The sequence below is a fragment of the Castor canadensis genome, chromosome 3 (assembly GCF_047511655.1).
Source record: "Castor canadensis chromosome 3, mCasCan1.hap1v2, whole genome shotgun sequence".
NCBI lineage: Eukaryota > Metazoa > Chordata > Mammalia > Rodentia > Castoridae > Castor > Castor canadensis.
Genome location: NC_133388.1, coordinates 47,413,531 through 47,432,880, shown reverse-complemented (window position 1 = coordinate 47,432,880; position 19,350 = coordinate 47,413,531). Strand labels below are relative to the sequence as shown.

Sequence of the window (19,350 nt, the reverse complement as noted above, 5' to 3'; positions counted from 1 at the left end):
AGAAATGTATTTTAATTCTAAGTGGTTTTTCTCTTTAAAGTTTGAATAAATTCTCCAATTTGGTTTTAGGGAGTTTTTTTTTTTTTTTCTTTTTTCTGTTTTTGTGATAAGGTCTCACATATAGCCCAGGCTGGCCTTGAATGCTAGGTCCTCCTGTTTCAGCCACCTGAGTACTGAGATTACAGAAATGTACCCCCACACCTGGGTACAGGTTTTTCTGATGCAATTTTTTTTCTAGTACCCAGGGTTATAATTATTATATAATTTTTTAGGTAACTTGTTGCCTTTCTTTTTAAATTGAGAAATCCTATTACAAAATTCCTAAATATATTCTCACTTCAAAAAAATGGTATTTCTTGAATAGTTCATTAAAATTTTGTAAATTTTTTAGGAATCTTAAATACATTTTTCTGTCTTGATTTTACAGCAAATGACATCTTTATTTCTCAGTACACCATGGGACAGAAAGATGCTCTAAGAGCAGTTTTAAAGCAAAAGTAAGTTTCATTTACAGAAACCAGTTTGATCATGTCTCATATATAAAATCAACTTCCTTTATAGTTTAGACATAGGAAAAATTTTTTGCTGCATGATGTAATGTGTGATGATATATATATAAAGTATCATGATGTGAGCACACATAAAGTGCTCACTTAGGCACTGTGCCATATTGACTCATTTAACCCTCAGAAAATCCTGTGAATGAGATTCTAATACTATCTCAGTTTTACAGAATTCATGTTTTTAGAATTTTTATTTATTTTTTATTAAATAAGGTTAGGCTTGTGTTACAACCTAGAAAAGAAGGAAGTAGTAGTCAGTTGAGTGGAAGAAGGTTAAGAGAAAAATTTTGGAATCAGCTGTGGATGCAGTGTCCTATGTGTATTTAATGAGAGAGCAGTGAGACTCCAGACAGAGGTTGTTTTGCAAAGTAATAGGTACATATAGGAAAGGAAGGGACCAGAGTATTATGGAGTGTGTACAAAGCCAAACAGAGGAAATTAGCTTATTTAGTTATTTATAAAGTACTATCTTAGATTTTTGAATGGTGGAAACATATGTGTGGGATGTTTTTAAGGAAGTAAAAACTGGAAGAATAAAATACATAGTTGGTAAGTATTGGTGAAGTTCTGTAGTAGAGAGGGAGAAATAGGAAAAGTGCTAATCTGAAAGAGATTAGCTCAAGTGTCATGGGAAGATCTCTGGGAATTGGGCCTTAACTCTGCCACATACTCCACATACTAAATCTGTGACTTTGAGCAAATAAATCCACTTACCTCTATGGAGCTCAGTTTTCTTCATGCAGAATTAGGAAATAACGATAGATGACCTGGAAGAGTCCTACCTCCATAGTTCTATGACACTCTTTATGCAATTGTGATGAAATAATTGACAAAACTTGATGAGTCACTTGGGTATGAGAAGGTAAGCAGATAGAGAAGTCAAGGTAACTTCAAAATTTTGAGGCTCATAGAGAAAAACAATGCTCTTAGAAAAAATAGGGCATTACCAGAGAGTAAGTTTAAGAGTTCTGTGTTGTCTTTAAAAAGCCTAGCAGCTGGAGATAGAATGTATTACTGCTGATTTTGTTTGGACTTACCTAGGGACTTTCCTGTTTTGTCAGTGTTCATTTTATTGTTTTCTCTGAGGCCAAATACAGTGCGAAGCTGGACTCACTTTTAATCCAGGCCTCTTAATAGTGTCTTTGGTGCCCATTTAAATGAACTGGGTAACATTTATTCACTAAATCTAAATGAACTAGAATGTAGAAAATTCAGCACTTTCAATAATCCCTCTTGGAGTCTTTGTCTAAGTAAAACAAGCGTGGCACAGAAAGACAATTATCAGGGGTAGGGGTGGGGAAGGCGGGGGGAGGGGGGAGGTGGCTCAAACAATGTATGCACATGTAAGTAAATGTAAAAATGATAAAATAAAAGAAAGAAAAAAAAGAAAGACAATTATCACATAATTTCATTTATATGTGGAGTCTGAAGAAAGTCTAATTCACAGAAGTAGAGTAGATTGGTGATTGCCAGGGGTAGAGAGTAGGGAGGAATTGAGAGATGTTGGCCCTTAATTGCTAAGAGAGTATATCTTAAATGTTCTAATTACAAAAAAAAAAAAAGGTAACTATGTGAGGTGGTAGATATGTTAATTAGCTTGATTGTGGTAATCATTTCACAAAGTATGCATATATCAAAACATCATGTATTATACATATATAATTTTTTTGTCAACTGTACTTCAGAAGCTGGAGAAAAAAATGGTAGTCAAAGTGTACATTAATAATATTATAATTTTTCCCAGTGGAATTGTGTGTGTGCTGGGGACTGATCAGGGGGCCTTATGCACTCATTCTTAAGCAGAGACTCTAACATTGAACTATACCTGTGACCTCAGTTTTTTTTTTTAAAGCGGTATGTCCTTAATGCATAAACCTCTTTTAATGATATTAATATTCTTGATTGCACAGATATTATTCATATGAACTATAATCAGTGTTTCAAATTCAAAGAACAGCAGAAGGAAATATTTTAAGATCTTATCTCTTTATGACCTCTAGTTTTATAATTCTTCTAAAAGTATTTGCTGAATAAAATTATCAGTGCTTTAAAAAAAACAGCAATTACTCTGCATTTGGGAATAAAATTTGGTATTTGAATTTTTAGAACTTCTGTTTGCTTTAAATTTGTACTTCTTGATTATATATCTGTATAATTCTTTTTCATATAAATAAATCTTATTTTCCAAAATAATATCATGTCCTTCAAAGAATTATTTTCTTATTTTTTTAGCCTTCAGTGACCTGAACCTTAATAAATTTTATTAACTACATGATTATATTTTATAGGTGATTTAGTTTTTTTAAAAAATCAAGAAAACCACCTTCAGCAGATTACCACTTGGCATTTTTTTGAAATGGTTCAATGTAGCTTACTGAATATATTTTTGTTCCTGTTTTATTTATAGAGCTCAAAGCATGCCCGTTTGTAAGGAAGTAAAAGTACATCTTTTAGAAGACACAGGGACAGAAAAGGATGCTGTTCCTCAGGAGGCTAGACCTTCACCCAGTGGAATTGATTCAGCTACAACTGTGGCTGCAGCAACTGCTGCTGCCATTGCAACAGCAGCTCCACTGATAAAGGTGTTTTTTTTCCATAGATGTTCTTGATGCATTTTGTGAAATATAAAAATATCCATGAAGAACTGATTCTATAAGTGCTTGTGTACTATTGATTGTAAACTGTGGATCTTCTAGTTGCTATCAATGGGAAAGAATTTTCCTATTTGCAGTTGTGTATTATTTCTCAGGAGTTAGGAAAATTTCCTTCTCAACACTGATGGTACTAGTAAATTTAGAACTTTCCTACTTGTAGCAGTGGAAGTCTCACATCCTAGGAAACCCCAGAGTCCTGAGCAACCTGAATGTTTTATTGGTCATCCTTTGGGGATCAAAACCAGGTCCTTGGTCTTGCTAGGCAAAGTGCTCTACCTCTGTGCTCCCAGCCCACAATCCTCCTTATTTGACAGCTACAGAGAGCCTTAGGTAGATGGAAACAGAAACAGGTCAAGGAAGGCACAAGATTTTAGAGTTAATAGGTAGCAGAACCAAGACTAGAATTCAAGGCTGCTGATTTAACTTATCATTATATCAAAAGCTACTTTGTTTTGCTGTTTCCTTTTCTTCACTATCCATTTAAATATCTTATTTCTGGCTTTTTGTTTGTTTATTTTTATGAGAGAAAACATATACTTAAGGATTGCTGTCTCCTGCTTTTTATTTCATGACTCTTAAAAACAAAGGCATCATCAAAGTCATCAGAGATTTAGAGGGTAAAACCTCTAATTCTCAATTTCAATTGTATAAGTAACCTTTCTAGTAATGGAGCATAATTTTTCTATCTTTCTGTAATATGAAATATTATTTTGATATATTTATTGTTTTAGGTACAGAGTGAATTGGAAGCAAAAGTTAATTCTGTTGCAGAATTACTTAATAAGTTACAGGAGACTGACAAACACTTGCAACGTGTTACAGAGCAGCAAACAAGCATTCAAAGTAAACAAGAGAAACTACATTGTCATGATCATGAAAAGCAAATGAGTGTGTTTATGGAGCAGCACATTAGGCACCTTGAAAAATTACAGCAACAGCAAATAGATATTCAGGTATCTATAGTAAAGCTAGTATACATTTCATGATGTTTTATCACTTGCATGTCTCATATTCATTGATAATTGCAATAGTTCATTAGATTGTAAGTTTTAGTTCTAAAACCATGATTTGCTTGCTCATCATTCTTCACCCCATGTGGAGACTGCCTGTTCTAGTTCAAATGGTACTAGTTTTGTGAGACCTTTCCTTATAGAGGATTTTTGTCCTTTTGCAGTACTTTTATTCATACTGCTTTTAAAGCAATGATTTCTTTGCATCAGCAGTTCTTAGTCTAGGAATGTGCATTAGAATCCCTTGAACTGTTTTATAAAAATGCATTTGCTTTGTCCTCAGAGATTCTGAGAGAGCAGTTTGAAGTGTTCCTTGGAATCATTGAAAGCTCTCTAATGATTCTGATGTACACCCTTGGATGAGAACCACCTGCTGTACATATTTGCTTCTGTATCTAATTAATTTAGAATAATGAATATCTTAATGCCTTCTGAATATGAGGCATTGGTCTATTATAAAAAGAAGAGTTATCTTTACAAAGAGCTGATAGCATAGTTACTCATTTATTTTGAAATTTCTAGGTCTTGGAACATTACTCAGCCCTCAAACTTTTTTTTAATGAGTTTATGACTGTGAATTTTCTTTTTTTTCTCTAATTAATATACAATTTAAAAACTTTAACAAAACTATATTAAAATATAACATTCAGAAGAATGTACAAAAATAAGTTTATTGCATCAATATATTATCACAAAGTGAACACTAAAGCACTGAAGTGGTATAATTAAAGTAGTATAATTTTTAAAACTTCTTTTTTGTTGTTTGTTTTTGTTTTTTGAGACAAGGTCTTGCTATGTACCTCAGGCTGGCTTCAAATTCGTGATCTTCCTGCCTGAGCCTCCCAAGTGGTAGAATTACAGGCATGCTCCAACAAGCCAACCTCTCAAGATTTTTTTATTGGTGTCGGATCAAACACAGGGACTTTTCCTATGCTAGGCAAGTTCTCTACCACTAAGCTAGACTTTTTTGGGGAGGGAGGATAGTATGGGGGTTGAACTCAGGGTCTCACGTTTGCTAGGTAGGTGGTCTACCACTTGAGCCACCACTCTACCAGCCCTTCTTGTGTTGGTTATTTTTGAAATAGTGTTTCACTTTATGCCCTGATAGACCTGGACTGCTGTCCTCTTATTTGTGCTTTCCTGAGTAACTGAGATGACATATGTGCCCAGCAATTGGTTGAGATGAGGTTTTGTGAACTTTTTGCTGGGGCTGTCCTCAAATCTCAGTCTTCTGGATCTCTACCTAGGATTACAGGCCTGAGCCACCAGGTCATGGCTATTATTTGAGTATGTACTATATGTTATTTTCAAAGCTTTACTTCAAATGAAATGTACAATTTAAAGATGAGATGTTTTGGTTTTATATTCTTTGTTTGACAGAAAGGTCTAGGGTTATAACCCTTCCTTAATTCTCTCCTAACCTGATGAAATGGCCCCTGCACCATGTCTGAGGTGGAAGGGAAGACACTGAGGTTTAGAATGGTTAAAGAAAATGATTAATGTCACACAGAAGTCTTTGGCTTAACACACAGCAGAGACTCAACCCAGTCTTTGAGATTACATTCTTCTAATGACACCTCTGTTACCATACTCTGTTATGACAGTGATAGTTTCTGAGTAAGGTGTATATTTTCATTGTTTATTAACTTAAACAATTTTCAAGTCTGCTGATAAATGTCAATTCATTTTATTATCTGACTTTCAAGTGTTGCTTGAAATTAATAAAATAATTTTATTTCTTCTAGACTCATTTTATTAGTGCTGCACTCAAGACTAGTAGTTTCCAGCCTGTTAACATGCCCCCTTCCAGAGCAGTGGAAAAGTATTTTGTAAAACCAGAACATCTTAACCTGGGTAACAACCATCTGTCTTCATGTAATACATTTGCTTCCAAACAAGGTAAAAATATTTAGTTCCTTGAGTAAAAAATGTCACTAGAGTTCTTCATGCCATATAAGCTAAAAACTTATTTACTAAGTATTATAAGTCTTTATTTAATAAAAGGCTATGTTTTATAAAATTACAACTTTTTTGTTGGGAACAGGGGGTGGGGGGTTTTGGGCAGTGCTGGTAGTCTTACCACTGAGCCACATTGCCAGCCCTAAATTACTTCTTTTTTTTTGGTGGGACTGGGGTTTGAACTTAGGGCTTTGTGCTTACAAAGCCAGTTCTTTTTTTAGGTCAAGTAAATTTTAGGTTATTTTGAAACTTATTCAAATTATGGATCATGTCCTACTTTGTGGTTATAATTAATAACTTTCAGAAGTTGTCAAAACCACTTATAAGTTTAGAAGAATTTTACTTATCTAGTAAAATTAAAGCAAATATGTTTATAATATAATTCTCCAGTTCTCTGACAAGCTGTGTATTTTTTGTTATTCTTGATTTTTGTCAGGATAATAATTAAAAACTACATATCCTGCCCCCTTCTCCCATCTGCAGTTTTCCTTGCTAAAGTTTCAGTTATCCATAGTCACTTATGGTCTACAAATGCTAAATAGAAAATTCCAGAAATAAACACTTCATAGTTTTAAATTGCATGATGAAATCTCTTGCTGTCTAGCTCAGTACTAGGAGGCTATGAATCATCCCTTTGCCCAGTGTATCCATACTACATTATATGTATGTATACAAAAAATTAAGTATATATGTATATATAAGTACACATACATATTGATAGATATAGGTAGGATTTGACATTGTTGTTTCAGACATTCACTGGGGGTCTTAGAACATTATCTCCCATGAATAAGAATGGGGGAATCTACCATATTTCTAACCATTTTTTAGTTACTTTCTTAAATCTTTTATCTCAATAAACTTTGAAAACAATTTATAATAAAAAAGAAATACATAACTTATTTATTAAGCCTTTGGAATTTAAAATAAATGAATATGTTTCCAAATTACTGATACTTGAATAACAAATTAAAGAAAATCAAGAGATTATTCATTTAATGATATATAGGTCCATGTATTTCCAACATTTGATTTATTAGAATATTTTTGTATTTCAGTCATTAAAGAGTCCTTATACTTGTAAGGTGCTTTATATTTTGCAACAAATAAATAATCTTTACAAGCTATTATGAAGTAATCTGAGCCAGTTTTTAAGTTTCAAAGAGAGGAAAGTGAAGCACAGAAATGTTTTGACTTGCATGCTTGAAAGGTAGGGTGTCAGAGCAAGGACAAGAACTTCTGTAGAAACTATTTTGCTGGTATATTCCATTCTAAAGAGTTACGTGCTCATAATTTTGTTCTTTTTGTTGTTTTTCTTTTCTTTCTTTTTTTTTTTTTAAGAGAGGAGGGATATATTTTGGTTCACAGTTTCAGAAGTACCAATCCATTATGGCAAGGAAGACATGGTAGAACTGAGCAGCTCGTAGTATGGTGGCAAGGAGGCAGACAAAAGACTGACTTGAGTTTTAAAAGAAAAAAAAAGCCTTTCATTAATTATATACTGTTTTCTTCTATTAGTTACAGTAACAAAAGTAAAAGAAAAACTGAGGGTGTGGGTTAGGTGGTAGAGTGGCTTCCTAGCAGTTGCGAGGCCCTGAGTTCAAACTCCTCTACAGAAAAAAGAGAAAAAAAGAAAAAAAACTGAGTCCATGAAAAATTCAACAAATTAAACCTTTTATTTTTCTGTATGTTTTCTGCGGTGTATGTCATTTTATACAGTTGAAATTGTAGCATAAATATATTCTTACTTCCATTAGCATATCAAAAGTATTTTCTATGTTTTACAGTTAACTTCTAATTAATTTTGGTTTTGATTTTAGGGATTAAAACCAAGGCCTTGTGTATGCTGAACAAGTACTCTACCACTGAGCTATACCCCATCCCATAATTTTAATTTGTTTGTAGGACTGGGTTTGAACTGAGGGCTTCACTCTTGCAAGGCAGGCACTCTACCATTTCAGCCACACCTCTAGTCCATTTTGCTCTGGTTATTTTTGGAGAGGGAAGTCTCATCAACTATTTGCCCAGGCTGGCCTCAACCTGTGATTTTCCTGATCTCAGCCTCCCAAGTAACTATGATTATAAGAATGAACCACTGGCAGCACCCAGCTAATTTTAATTTTTAGTGACTAAAGTGTAGTCTCTTGAATAGCTATTTCATGATTTTGAACAGTTAGGCAGGTTTTAGGGAGTTTTTTTTATAAATAATATTTTAATGACTATTTTAACATTTTCTTTCTTTTATGCTATTTCCTTAGAATAAATTCTCAAGAGATTACTAGGGCAGAGCATATTGTCAGATAGTTTATCAGTTTTCATTGCCATCAAAAGCATTTTCTCCACAGCTTCAATTCAATTCTCCACAGCTGAATATTACCTTATTTATTCTTGTGTACCACATTTAAGTATAAAATGTTCATAGTCTTCATTTCGTTTTTTTTTAATTTTTTTGTAGTACTGGCACTTAAACTCTGGGCCTACTCCTTGAGCCACTCCACAAGCCCTTTTTTGTGATGGGTTTTTTTCCAGATAGGGTCTCAGGAACTATTTGCTTGGGAGGACTTAGAACCATGATCCATCCGCCTGATCTCTGCCTCTTGAGTAGCTAGGATTACAGGCATGAGCCACTGGTGCCCGGGTTCTTCTTTTTTTCAAAAATTTTTTACTAGGATATATTCATTATACCGGGATGATACATAGCAACAATTCCAATTAGACTTATATTGTACATTATTTACATTGCCCCCATCATTTCTCCCCGCCAACCCCCTCCCAGCCGCACTTAAAGCAATTAGAAGAGATTTCTTAGTTCTGTTTCTTATAGGTATATGAAGTCCATCTACTGTATAGCGTTACCTTAATCTCCTTCATTCACCCTCCCTCCTCCCATTAGTACCCTCCCCCCTACACACTGAATCTATTTTACAGTCCTGGTTTTTGTTGTTAATATTTAAGCTGATATTCAGAGGGGTGTCCCAGTGTTTGCCCACTGTGGATGTACTTTACTTTGGTCCATTCAACCCCTTCCATTACTCTCCCTTACCTCTTTACCTCCCACCCCACATTTTTCAACAGCTTTAAATATACACCCTTATATCTTCCACCTTTGTGTCTTAGGTTATGTGATATTACTAATGTTCTATCATTTTCTTTTCTTTTCCCTCTTTCCCCGAGTTCCACAGAGTAGTTCCACTGTTACATACATGTTCTACAACTGAGTTTGTATATGATCATGCTTGTTTTTGTGTATATGTTTGTCTTTGGATCTATCTTCCACATTTGAGAGAAAACATGTGGCTTTTGTGTTTCTGAGCCTGGCTTACTTCACTTAACATGATGTCCTCCAATTACATCTATTTACCTTCAAACCACATGTCATTATTTCTTGTGGCTGAGTAATACTCCATTGTGTGTATAAACACCACATTTTCTTGACCCATTCATTTCTTTTTAATTCTGTATGTTTGTTAATAATTTGTGGCTCTTATATACTTTGGTTTTAAGTCTATAATTTGGTTTTAAATCTATAATTTAAAAGCATTTTAAATTTAAATTAATTATTTTCTTTTCTATTAAAGTACCTTTAAGAGAAACTGAAGATATGGGTTTTGATGAACAGAAATCTCCTCTGGAAACTCCAGCACCTCGCAGGTTTGCTCCTATACCTGTTTCAAGGGATGAGGAAATATCAAAGAAGGAAAATTCTATAGAAGAAAAAGAAAATATGGAAATGTCAGGTTGTAGAGGTGAGAAAGCAATTATAATTAACACCTACCTTCTACTAGACCCACTTCAAAATAGGAAATTCTTCTGAGATTTTTCTCATTCATTTAGAATTCTCTATGTTCCTAGTAGTAACAAACTGGGATTTCTATTGTCGAAATACTTTTTAAATGATACTGGTCAAATCAAGCTTCTTTCAGTTGTTTGTAGTAGTTGAAAGTATACATTTACAATTATTCTATCTCCTACAACTTGTTACTTAAACCTTTAATGAATAAGTTCTGTTATAAATAAAATATAGTACTTTATTGGAGGTAAGGCTGATCATTTTTTTCTTATATTGTTTTTATGTATGAATTTCAGTAGTAAAATACAGGGAAATTAATATTATTGCTGGAAAAAGTACTAACATATGAACTTTTTAATAGAGAACAAGAACTTTTATAAATAACTTGAAATAATACTTTTGCTACAGAGCCTTAAAATATAGCCCTTCTGGTAAAAGTAAGTGAAAATATTAAGCTGCAAGTTTTTATTCTTGGAATCATTTAAACTCACTTAAGTCTTGCCTTAGGAAAATTTTACAAGGTAATAAATCTCTAATGAAAACCATCTTACCAAAAGCAATCATTTGTAGTCATATTAAAAGTAAGGCTAATGGGATATTCCAATTAATTGTGGTTACAAAACACATAAATCTCCTTTTTACTAATTTATAAAAATAATCCAATTTGCTGGGTTTTGTGTTGACAACATCTCTCTTTGTAATTCAGACTTTTTATCTATAGAACTCAAATTTTAGTTCCATGAGGTACAAATATTTAGTTTTGATTTGGTGTTTTTATAGTCCACATTTTGTCTTAATCTATTTTCAGTTGTTAGAAATGAACCCCATAGGCTAGGTTTATTTAGCTCATGATTCTAGAAGTACAAGAGCATGGCAGTAGCATCTGCTAATTTATTAATCCATCAATGATTAGTCCATGGATTAATCCTCCTGACCAATCACCTGCTGAAGTTCCTGCCTCTCAAATACCATGAACTTTGAGGATTAGGTTTCCAACACATGAAATCTGGGGAATGTATGTAGACTACAGCAATCGTAGTGTGAATTTAGTAAATAATAATCATAAGAAACTAATTAGGCCAGCGTATAAATGTCTGGGAGATGTTACATGAAGGAGAAATGAATTAATATTTGGAAAACGATGCTGTATTTCTTCTTTTGTAGGAAATGTAAGACTATTGGAACAAATATTGAATAACAATGATTCTTTGACAAGAAAAAGTGAATCATCAGATATAAACTCACTAAGCAGATCAAATTTGGGATGGATTCCTGAGAAAAGAGAAAGGTAAAAACAAGCAATTAGAATGAAAGCTAGAGTGGAAAGAGATTTGTTTAGATTTCTTTATTTTTTTTTTTGTTTTTTCCAGCTGTGCTGAGGTTTGAAATCAGGGCTTAGTGCTTGCTAAGTAGGCACTCTAACCACTTGAGCCACACGCCGTGCTCCCTCATCTTTTGTTTTGCTCAGGGTCTATAGTTGGCATGAATCACTGTGCCTAGACCTTTGTTCAAATTTATAAAGTTTCTTTATGAAGTTAAGTTAATTATATCATTGCTTTTCTAAATTAATTAATTAATTAATTTGAATTCAGGACCTCACACTTTCTAGGCAGGAGCTGTACCACTTGAACTACTCTGCCAGCCCTATATCATTACTTTTTAAAATCTTTGATTTGGTTAGTTTTCTGATGCTAATATATCTTCTTGTTTCAATAATTTGGTAGTGAAATAAATATCTAATTTTCTCAAAATCCAGGTTATTAAACAAATTCTGATGAAATGATATATGGATTTGATATGTGGAAAGTGAGTTGGAAGTATGGAAGAAATGAGGATAGCTGTGAGAATAATTCATGCAGTTAAATGATAAATATACAAAGATTCATTGCATTTTTCTCTCTTTTGTGTATGTTTGAAATTGTCTATAAGAAAAAGTTTTTATTTTTTTATTATTCATATGTGCATACAATGCTTGGGTCATTTCTCCTCCCTGCCCCCACCCGCTCCCTTACCACCCACTCCGCCTCCTCCTTCTCCCCCCCACACCCTCGAAACCCAGCAGAAACTATTTTGCCCTTACCTCTAATTTTGTTGAAGAGAGAGTATAAGCAATAATAGGAAGGAACAAGAGTTTTTGCTAGTTGAGATAAGGATAGCTATACAGGGAGTTGACTCACATTAATTTCCTGTGCATGTGTGTTACCTTCTAGGTTAATTCTTTTGGATCTAACCTTTTCTCCAGTTCCTGGTCCCCTTCTTCTATTGGCCTCAGTTGTTTTTAAGGTATCTGCTTTAGTTTCTCTGCGTTGAGGGCAACAAATGCTAGCTAATTTTTTAGGTGTCTTACCTATCCTTATATCTCCCTTGTGTGCTCTCGCTTTTATCTTGAGATCAAAGTTCAATCCCCTTGTTGTGTTTGCCCTTGATCTAATGTCCGCATATCAGGGAGAACATATGATTTCTGGTCTTTTGGGCCAGGCTAAGCTCACTCAGAATGATGTTCTCCAATTCCATCCATTTACCAGCGAATGATAACATTTCATTCTTCTTCATGGCTGCATAAAATTCCATTGTGTATAGATACCACATATTCTTGATCCATTCATCAGTAGTGGGGCATCTTGGCTGTTTCCATAACTTGGCTATTGTGAATAGTGCCACAATAAACATGGGTGTGCAGGTGCCTCTGGAGTAACCTGTGTCACAGTCTTTTGGGTATATCCCCAAGAGTGGTATTGCTGGATCAAATGGTAGATCAATGTTTAGCTTTTTAAGTAGCCTCCAATTTTTTTTCCAGAGTGGTTGTATTAGTTTACATTCCCACCAGCAGGATAAGAGGGTTCCTTCCCCCCCCCCCCATCCTCGCCAACACCTATTGGTGGTGTTGATTGATGGCTATTCTAACAGGGGTGAGGTGGAATCTTAGTGTGGTTTTAATTTGCATTTCCTTTATTGCTAGAGATGGTGAGCATTTTTTCATGTGCTTTCAAGTGGTTTTTTGGCCACTTAAATTTCTTCTTTTGAGAAAGTTCTGTTTAGTTCACTTGCCCATTTCTTTATTGGTTCATTAGTTTTGAGAGACTTTAGTTTTTTAAGTTCCCTATATATTCTGGTTATCAGTCCTTTGTCTGATGTGTAGCTGGCACATATTTTCTCCCACTCTGTGGGTGTTCTCTTCAGTTTAGAGACCATTTCTTTTGATGAACAGAAGCTTTTTAGCTTTATGAGGTCCCATTTTTCTATGCTATCTCTTAGTTGCTGTGCTGCTGGGGTTCCGTTGAGAAAGTTCTTACCTATACCTACTAACTCCAGAGTATTTCCTACTCTTTCCTGTATCAACGTTAGAGTTTGTGGTCTGATATTAAGATCCTGGATCCATTTTGAGTTAATATTGGTATAGGGTGATATACATGGATCTAGTTTCAGTTTTTTGCAGACTGCTAACCAGTTTTCCCAGCAGTTTTTGTTGAAGAGGCTGCTATTTCTCCATCGTATATTTTTAGGTCCTTTGTCAAAGACAAGTTGGTTATAGTTGTGTAGCTTCATATCTGGGTCCTCTATTCTGTTCCACTGGTCTTCATGTCTGTTTTTGTGCCAGTACCATGCTGTTTTTGTTACTGCTTTGTAATACAGTTTGAAGTCAGGTATCGTGATACCTCCTGCATTGTTCTTTTGTCTGAGTATTGCCTTGGCTATTCGTGGCCTCTTGTGTTTCCATATAAATTTAACAGTAGATTTTTCAATCTCTTTAATGGATGTCATTGGAATTTTGATGGGAATTGCATTAAACATGTAGATTACTTTAGGGAGTATGGACATTTTTACTATGTTGATTCTACCAATCCATGAGCATGGGAGATCTCTCCACTTTCTATAGTCTTCCTCAAACTCTTTCTTCAGAAGTTTATAGTTTTCATTGTAGAGGTCATCACATCTTTTGTAAGGTTTACACCTAGGTATTTGATTTTTTTGAGGCTACTATAAATGGAATTGTTTTCATACATTCTTTTTCAGTTTGCGCATTGTTAGTGTATAGAAATGCTAATGATTTTTCTATGTTGATTTTATATCCTGCTACCTTGCTGTAGCTATTGATGATGTCTAGAAGCTTCTGAGTAGAGTTTTGGGTCTTTAAGTTTTAGGATCATGTCGTCTGCAAACAGGGATATTTTGACAGTTTCTTTACCTATTTGTATTCCTTTTATTCCTTCTTCTTGCCTATTTGCTCTGGCTAGGAATTCCAGTACTATGTTGAATAGGAGTAGAGATAGTGGGCATCCTTGTCTGGTTCCTGATTTTAGAGGGAATGGTTTCAGTTTTTCTCCATTAATTGTAATGCTGGCCGTAGGTTTGTCATATATAGCTTTTATGATGTTGAGGTACTTTCCTTCTATTCCTAGTTTTCTTAGAGCTTTTATCATGAAATGGTGTTGGATCTTTTCAAAGGCTTTTTTTGCATCTATTGAGATGATCAAGTGGTTTTTGTCTTTGCTTCTGTTAATGTGGTTTATTATGTTTATTGATTTTCATATGTTGAACCACCCCTGCATTCCTGGGATGAAACCTACTTGGTTGTGGTGAATAATCTTTTTGCTGTGTTGTTGAATTTGGTTTGCCATTATTTTGTTGAGGATTTTTGCATCAGTGTTCATTAAGGAGATTGGCCTATACTTCTCCTTTTTGAAGGTATCTTTGCCTGGTTTTGGGATAAGTGTAATATTGGCTTCATAAAATGTGTTAGGTGGTTTTCCTTCCCTTTCTATTTTGTGCAACAGTTTAAGGAAGGTTGGTATCAGTTCTTCTTTAAAGGTCTGATAGAATTCAGCAGAGAATCCATCAGGTCCTGGACTTTTCTTTTTGGGGAGACTCTTGATTGCTGCTTCAATTTCATTTTGTGTTATAGATCTATTCAGGTGATTAATGTCCTCTTGGTTCAGTTTTGGATGATCATATGTATCTAGAAATCTGTCCATTTCTTTAAGATTTTCAAATTTATTTGAATATAGGTTCTCAAAGTAGTTTCTGATGATTTCCTGGAATTCCATGGTGTTTGTTGTTATCTCCCCTTTTGCATTCCTGATTCTACTAATTTGGGTTTTGTCTCTCCTCATTTTAGTCAGGTTTGCCAGTGGTCTATCGATCTTGTTTATTTTTTCAAAGAACCAACTTTTTGTTTCATTAAGTCTTTGTATGGTTTTTTTGGTTTCTATTTCATTGATTTCAGCTCTTATTTTTATTATTTCTCTCCTTCTACTTGTTTTGGGATTTGCCTGTTCTTGTTTTTCTTTGAGTTTGAGATGTATCATTAGGTCATTGATTTGGGATCTTTCAGTCTTTTTAATGGAACTTTTTAATTTCCTCTTTTATTTCATCGATGATCCATTGTTCATTAAGTAATGAGTTACTCAGTTTCCAGCTGTTTGCATGTTTTTTGTCTTTACTTTTGTTGTTGAGTTCTAGTTTTACTGCATTGTGATCAGATAGTATGCATGGTATAATTTCTATTTTCTTATATTTGCTGAGGTTTGCTTTGTGCCCTAGGATATGATCTATTTTGGAGAAGGTTCCATGGGCTGCTGAGAAGAATGTATATTGTGTAGAAGTTGGATGAAATGTTCTGTAGACATCAAGTAGGTCCATTTGATTTATTGTATATTTTAGATCTTGAATTTCTTTGTTGACTTTTTGTTTGGCTGACCTATGTATTAATGATAATGGGGTGTTAAAGTCTCCCACAACCACTGTGTTGGAGTTACTATATGCTTTTAGGTCTTTAGGGTATGTTTGATGAAGTTGGGTGCATTGACATTGGGTGCATATAGGTTGATAATTATTATTTCCTTTTGGTCTATTTCCCCTTTTATTAGTATGGAATGTCCTTCTTTATCTCATTTGATCAATGTAGGTTTGAAGTCTACTTTGTCAGAGATAAGTATTGGTACTCCTGCCTGTTTTCGGGGGTCATTGGCTTGGTAAATCTTCTTCCAGCCTTTCATCCTAAGCCTATGCTTATTTCTGTTAGTGAGATGGGTCTCCTGTAAGAAAAAGTTTTTTTGAGGCTGGGGATATAGCTCAGTAGTACTTGCCTAGCATGAATGAGGCCCTGGGTTCAATCCCTCAGCACCACAAAAGATATCTATGTATATGGTTTTTTTTTTAATCAAGTAAATCTGGGCCATAATAATAATATTTAACTTCAATATTGTGAATTCTGCAGTAGTTAAAGCTAAAAGCCACAATTTGAATAATTTCATGTAGATATACTATACAATTTTAATTTATATACCTGTACTGTAATTACTGGTAACATGAGATTTATGTCTGCAATATTGTTTTCTGTGTATTTTAAAAGGTCTTTGTTGTACTATTTGCCCATTAGTGCTTTCTTTTGTATTAAGTATTTTCTAGTGTACCATTTTAATTCCTTTGTTGTTTCCTTTGCTAACATTTCTTGTTATTTTCTTAGTGGTTGCCCTAGGGACTATAACTGACATTAATTTAAAACAATCTAATTCAGATTAATACCAATTTAATTTCAGCAGTATTAAAATTTTGTTTTCTCACTGGGTGCTGGTGGCTCACACCTGTAATCCTAGCTATCAGAAGGTAGATATTAGGAGGATCGCTGTTTGAACCCAACCTGGGCAAATAGTTCATAAGACCCTTTCTTGAAAAAACCCGTCGCAAAAAAAAAAGGCTGATGGAGTGGCTCAAGTTCAATCAAACCCTCGTACCAGTAAAAAAACAAAATTGTTCTCTCATTCTTTCTACTCTTACTGTCAGACAAATTACATTTTTATTTATTATAAGCCCATCTATAGAGCTGGAATATTGCAAACAAAAATACATATACCATCTTTTATATTTACCTATGTAGTTAACTTTTACTAGTATTCTTTATTTCTTCACATATATTCAAGTTAGATTCTAGTGTCTTTTTAGTTCACTCTGAAGGACTCTCTTTAGCATTTCTTGTAGGTTAGGTCAGCTACCAATGAATTCTCTAAGTTTTTATTTATCTGGGATTGTCTTTAATTGCTCCTTTACTTTTTTTTTTTTTTTGGCTTGAACAGAAATTTATTTTCTCACAAGAAGTTAAGATCAAGGTGCCAACAGGGTTGATTTCTTCTGAGGCCTTTCTCCTTGGCTTGTAGATAGCCTGCCTGCCTGTCATTTTTCTTCACGTGGTCATCCTTCTGTGCATGTACACCTCTCATGTCTTCTTCACTTTAGAAGGATGGTTTTGCTAGATACAGAATTTTTGGTTGACATTTTTGTTTCAGCATGTTGAATGTTCAGTGCCTCCTGGATTTTATGGTTACTTTGAGAAGGTAGTTATTAATAAAGATCCTTTGTATATGATAAGTAATGTTTCTCTTGCTGCTTTTAAGATTCTCTTTTTGTCTTGGGCTTTTGACACTTTGACTATCACGTGTCTAAGTATGGATGTCTTTGTGTTTATCCTTCTTGTATCTTGTTGAGCTTCTTAGATGAGTAGATTAATTTTCATTATATTTGGTGATGTTTGGGGCCATTATTTCCTTACTAATGGTGTAATGACCTTTCTCTCCTCTGTTTCTAGGATTATATTGTATTTTGGTAAACTTGGTGGTTTTCCATAGGTCTCTGGGCCCTGTTAATTTTTCTCTTGCAGTGCTCAGACTGGATTATCTCAATTAACTTATCTTCAAGTTTGTTGATTCTCTGCCAGCCCAAATACTGTGTTGAGTCCTTCTAGTAAATTTTATACTTTAGTTGCAGAATTTTTTCATCTCCAGAATTTTTTTCTATTTGGGAAGACTTCATTTTTATACTTTCCCTTGATTTTTTCAACTAGTTTCTTTAGTAATAACTGAATTGTAGTCTTTGTCTAGTGAGTCTAATATTTGTGATTTCTCAAAGATAATCTCTATTGACTGTGCCTTTTTTCTGTATTTAAGCTGTACTTATCTATTCCTGTTTTGTTGTTGTTGAAAAGTAAACACTGTGAACAGTATGGTGAGGCAACACTAGAAGTCAGATTCTTCCACTTCCCAGAGTTTGTACTTTTCTGGTTATCATTTTTCTTATTGTTGACTTAGCAGCTTTCCTGGACCAATTCTGCAGTTTGTATTCTTTGCCATCTATTCCACTGAAGTCTCTATTTTATTAGCTTAGCCTGCTAATAATGATTGAAAGTAAATTTTCTTACCTTGAATTGATAAGTCACCTTCTTTGCCAATGGTGGGGTTTTTTTTGGGGGGGGGGTGTATAAGGGGGAAAGAGAGAGAGAGAGACAGAGAGAATGAGAATGAATGAGAAAACAAAGCCCCGTGTGCATGACTTTCTAGATTCCCAGGAATATAGTGAAGCTTACCAAAGCTCCTGTATGAATGTGTCATTCCCTAGATTTTAAAAGTTTGTTGGCCATAATATCATTTGCCTCAACTGACATTGCTACCTCAGGTGGCTGAGATGTTAAACAATTGCTATGATCTTTTATCTGGAGGTAGAGATTCTCATTGAGCTCACTGTGAGTTAGACCAAATAAAGACAAACTCTATGGATGAGACTTCTGTGGCGCTCCAAACTTGTGCTACCCTTCTTAACGATTGTGAGGCTGTTGGTTTTCAAGCTCACAGAGTTGAGGAAAGGGTTCTAAAAAGGGCAGGTTTTTAAAAACTGCTATGAACCTTACCCAGAATCTGCCATTTTTCTTGAATGAATGTTCTTTGGGTCATTGCAGGGTTTTCTTTAATTTCCAGAGTTCTGAAAAAAATAGATTTTGATGAGTTTTGCTAGTGTTCTCATTGTCCTTATGCAGGATGGATTTTAAGAAATTCTTTTTCCACCAGTCTGGAAGTGCTCTTGAATATTAGCTTCTAGAGAGCAGAACCATTTTATGCTTTTTTCCCACTTTACCTAAATACTTGTGGTCAGATTAATTTTGTCTCTTGTGATTTTCTGTGCTTCATGTGTTTATGATATAACTCATTAATTCCATAGTACAATTTTAGTAGGATATCATTACTATATACATCATAACATAAACATAAGAATATATCAGAGGTTCACGTAATCAAATGTTTATTGAATTTACAACAATTTAGGACATTTTTCTTCTAATCTTTGTAGCATTGAAACGCTACCTTCTCAAAGAGTTCCTTCCTATGAAGAGCTAGGAACAGCTAAAGGGACTATACAGAAGTACAATGATGTTCTTCATGACCTGGGCCAAAAAAAGAAAGAAATGAATGGCAACCTCCAGGTAAAGTGGGAATAGTGTTAAAACTGATGAATAGAAAGATAAAAATTTTGAAGGAATAAAAAGGTTGTAAAGACAGAAATCAGGAGGAAGGATAAAGATAAAGCACTGAAAAACATATGTCAGCCAA

At 34.3% G+C, this 19,350-nt stretch overlaps 1 protein-coding gene across 13 annotated transcripts in view; it reads left to right on the top strand.

Annotated features, from left to right (window-relative positions):
• Positions 1-19,350, top strand: part of Kiaa0586 (KIAA0586 ortholog) — a 100,504-nt gene that overhangs the window by 4,172 nt on the left and 76,982 nt on the right. For 9 of the 13 annotated variants that reach the window (XR_012446157.1, XR_012446158.1, XM_074067891.1 and 6 more), the window contains 7 exons: positions 428-497; positions 2,971-3,145; positions 3,949-4,170; positions 5,973-6,126; positions 9,765-9,932; positions 11,141-11,264; positions 19,091-19,223. Coding sequence is in view for 11 of the 13 variants with exons in the window: in XM_074067891.1 (XP_073923992.1) it covers positions 428-497; positions 2,971-3,145; positions 3,949-4,170; positions 5,973-6,126; positions 9,765-9,932; positions 11,141-11,264; positions 19,091-19,223 (1,046 nt within the window). In the remaining 2 variants the exon portion in view is untranslated. Of the gene's footprint in view, positions 1-427; positions 498-2,970; positions 3,146-3,948; positions 4,171-5,026; positions 5,165-5,972; positions 6,127-9,764; positions 9,933-11,140; positions 11,265-19,090; positions 19,224-19,350 lie in introns of those variants that run through there. The other 4 variants (XM_074067898.1, XM_074067896.1, XM_074067897.1 and 1 more) reach the window with 3 other exon arrangements.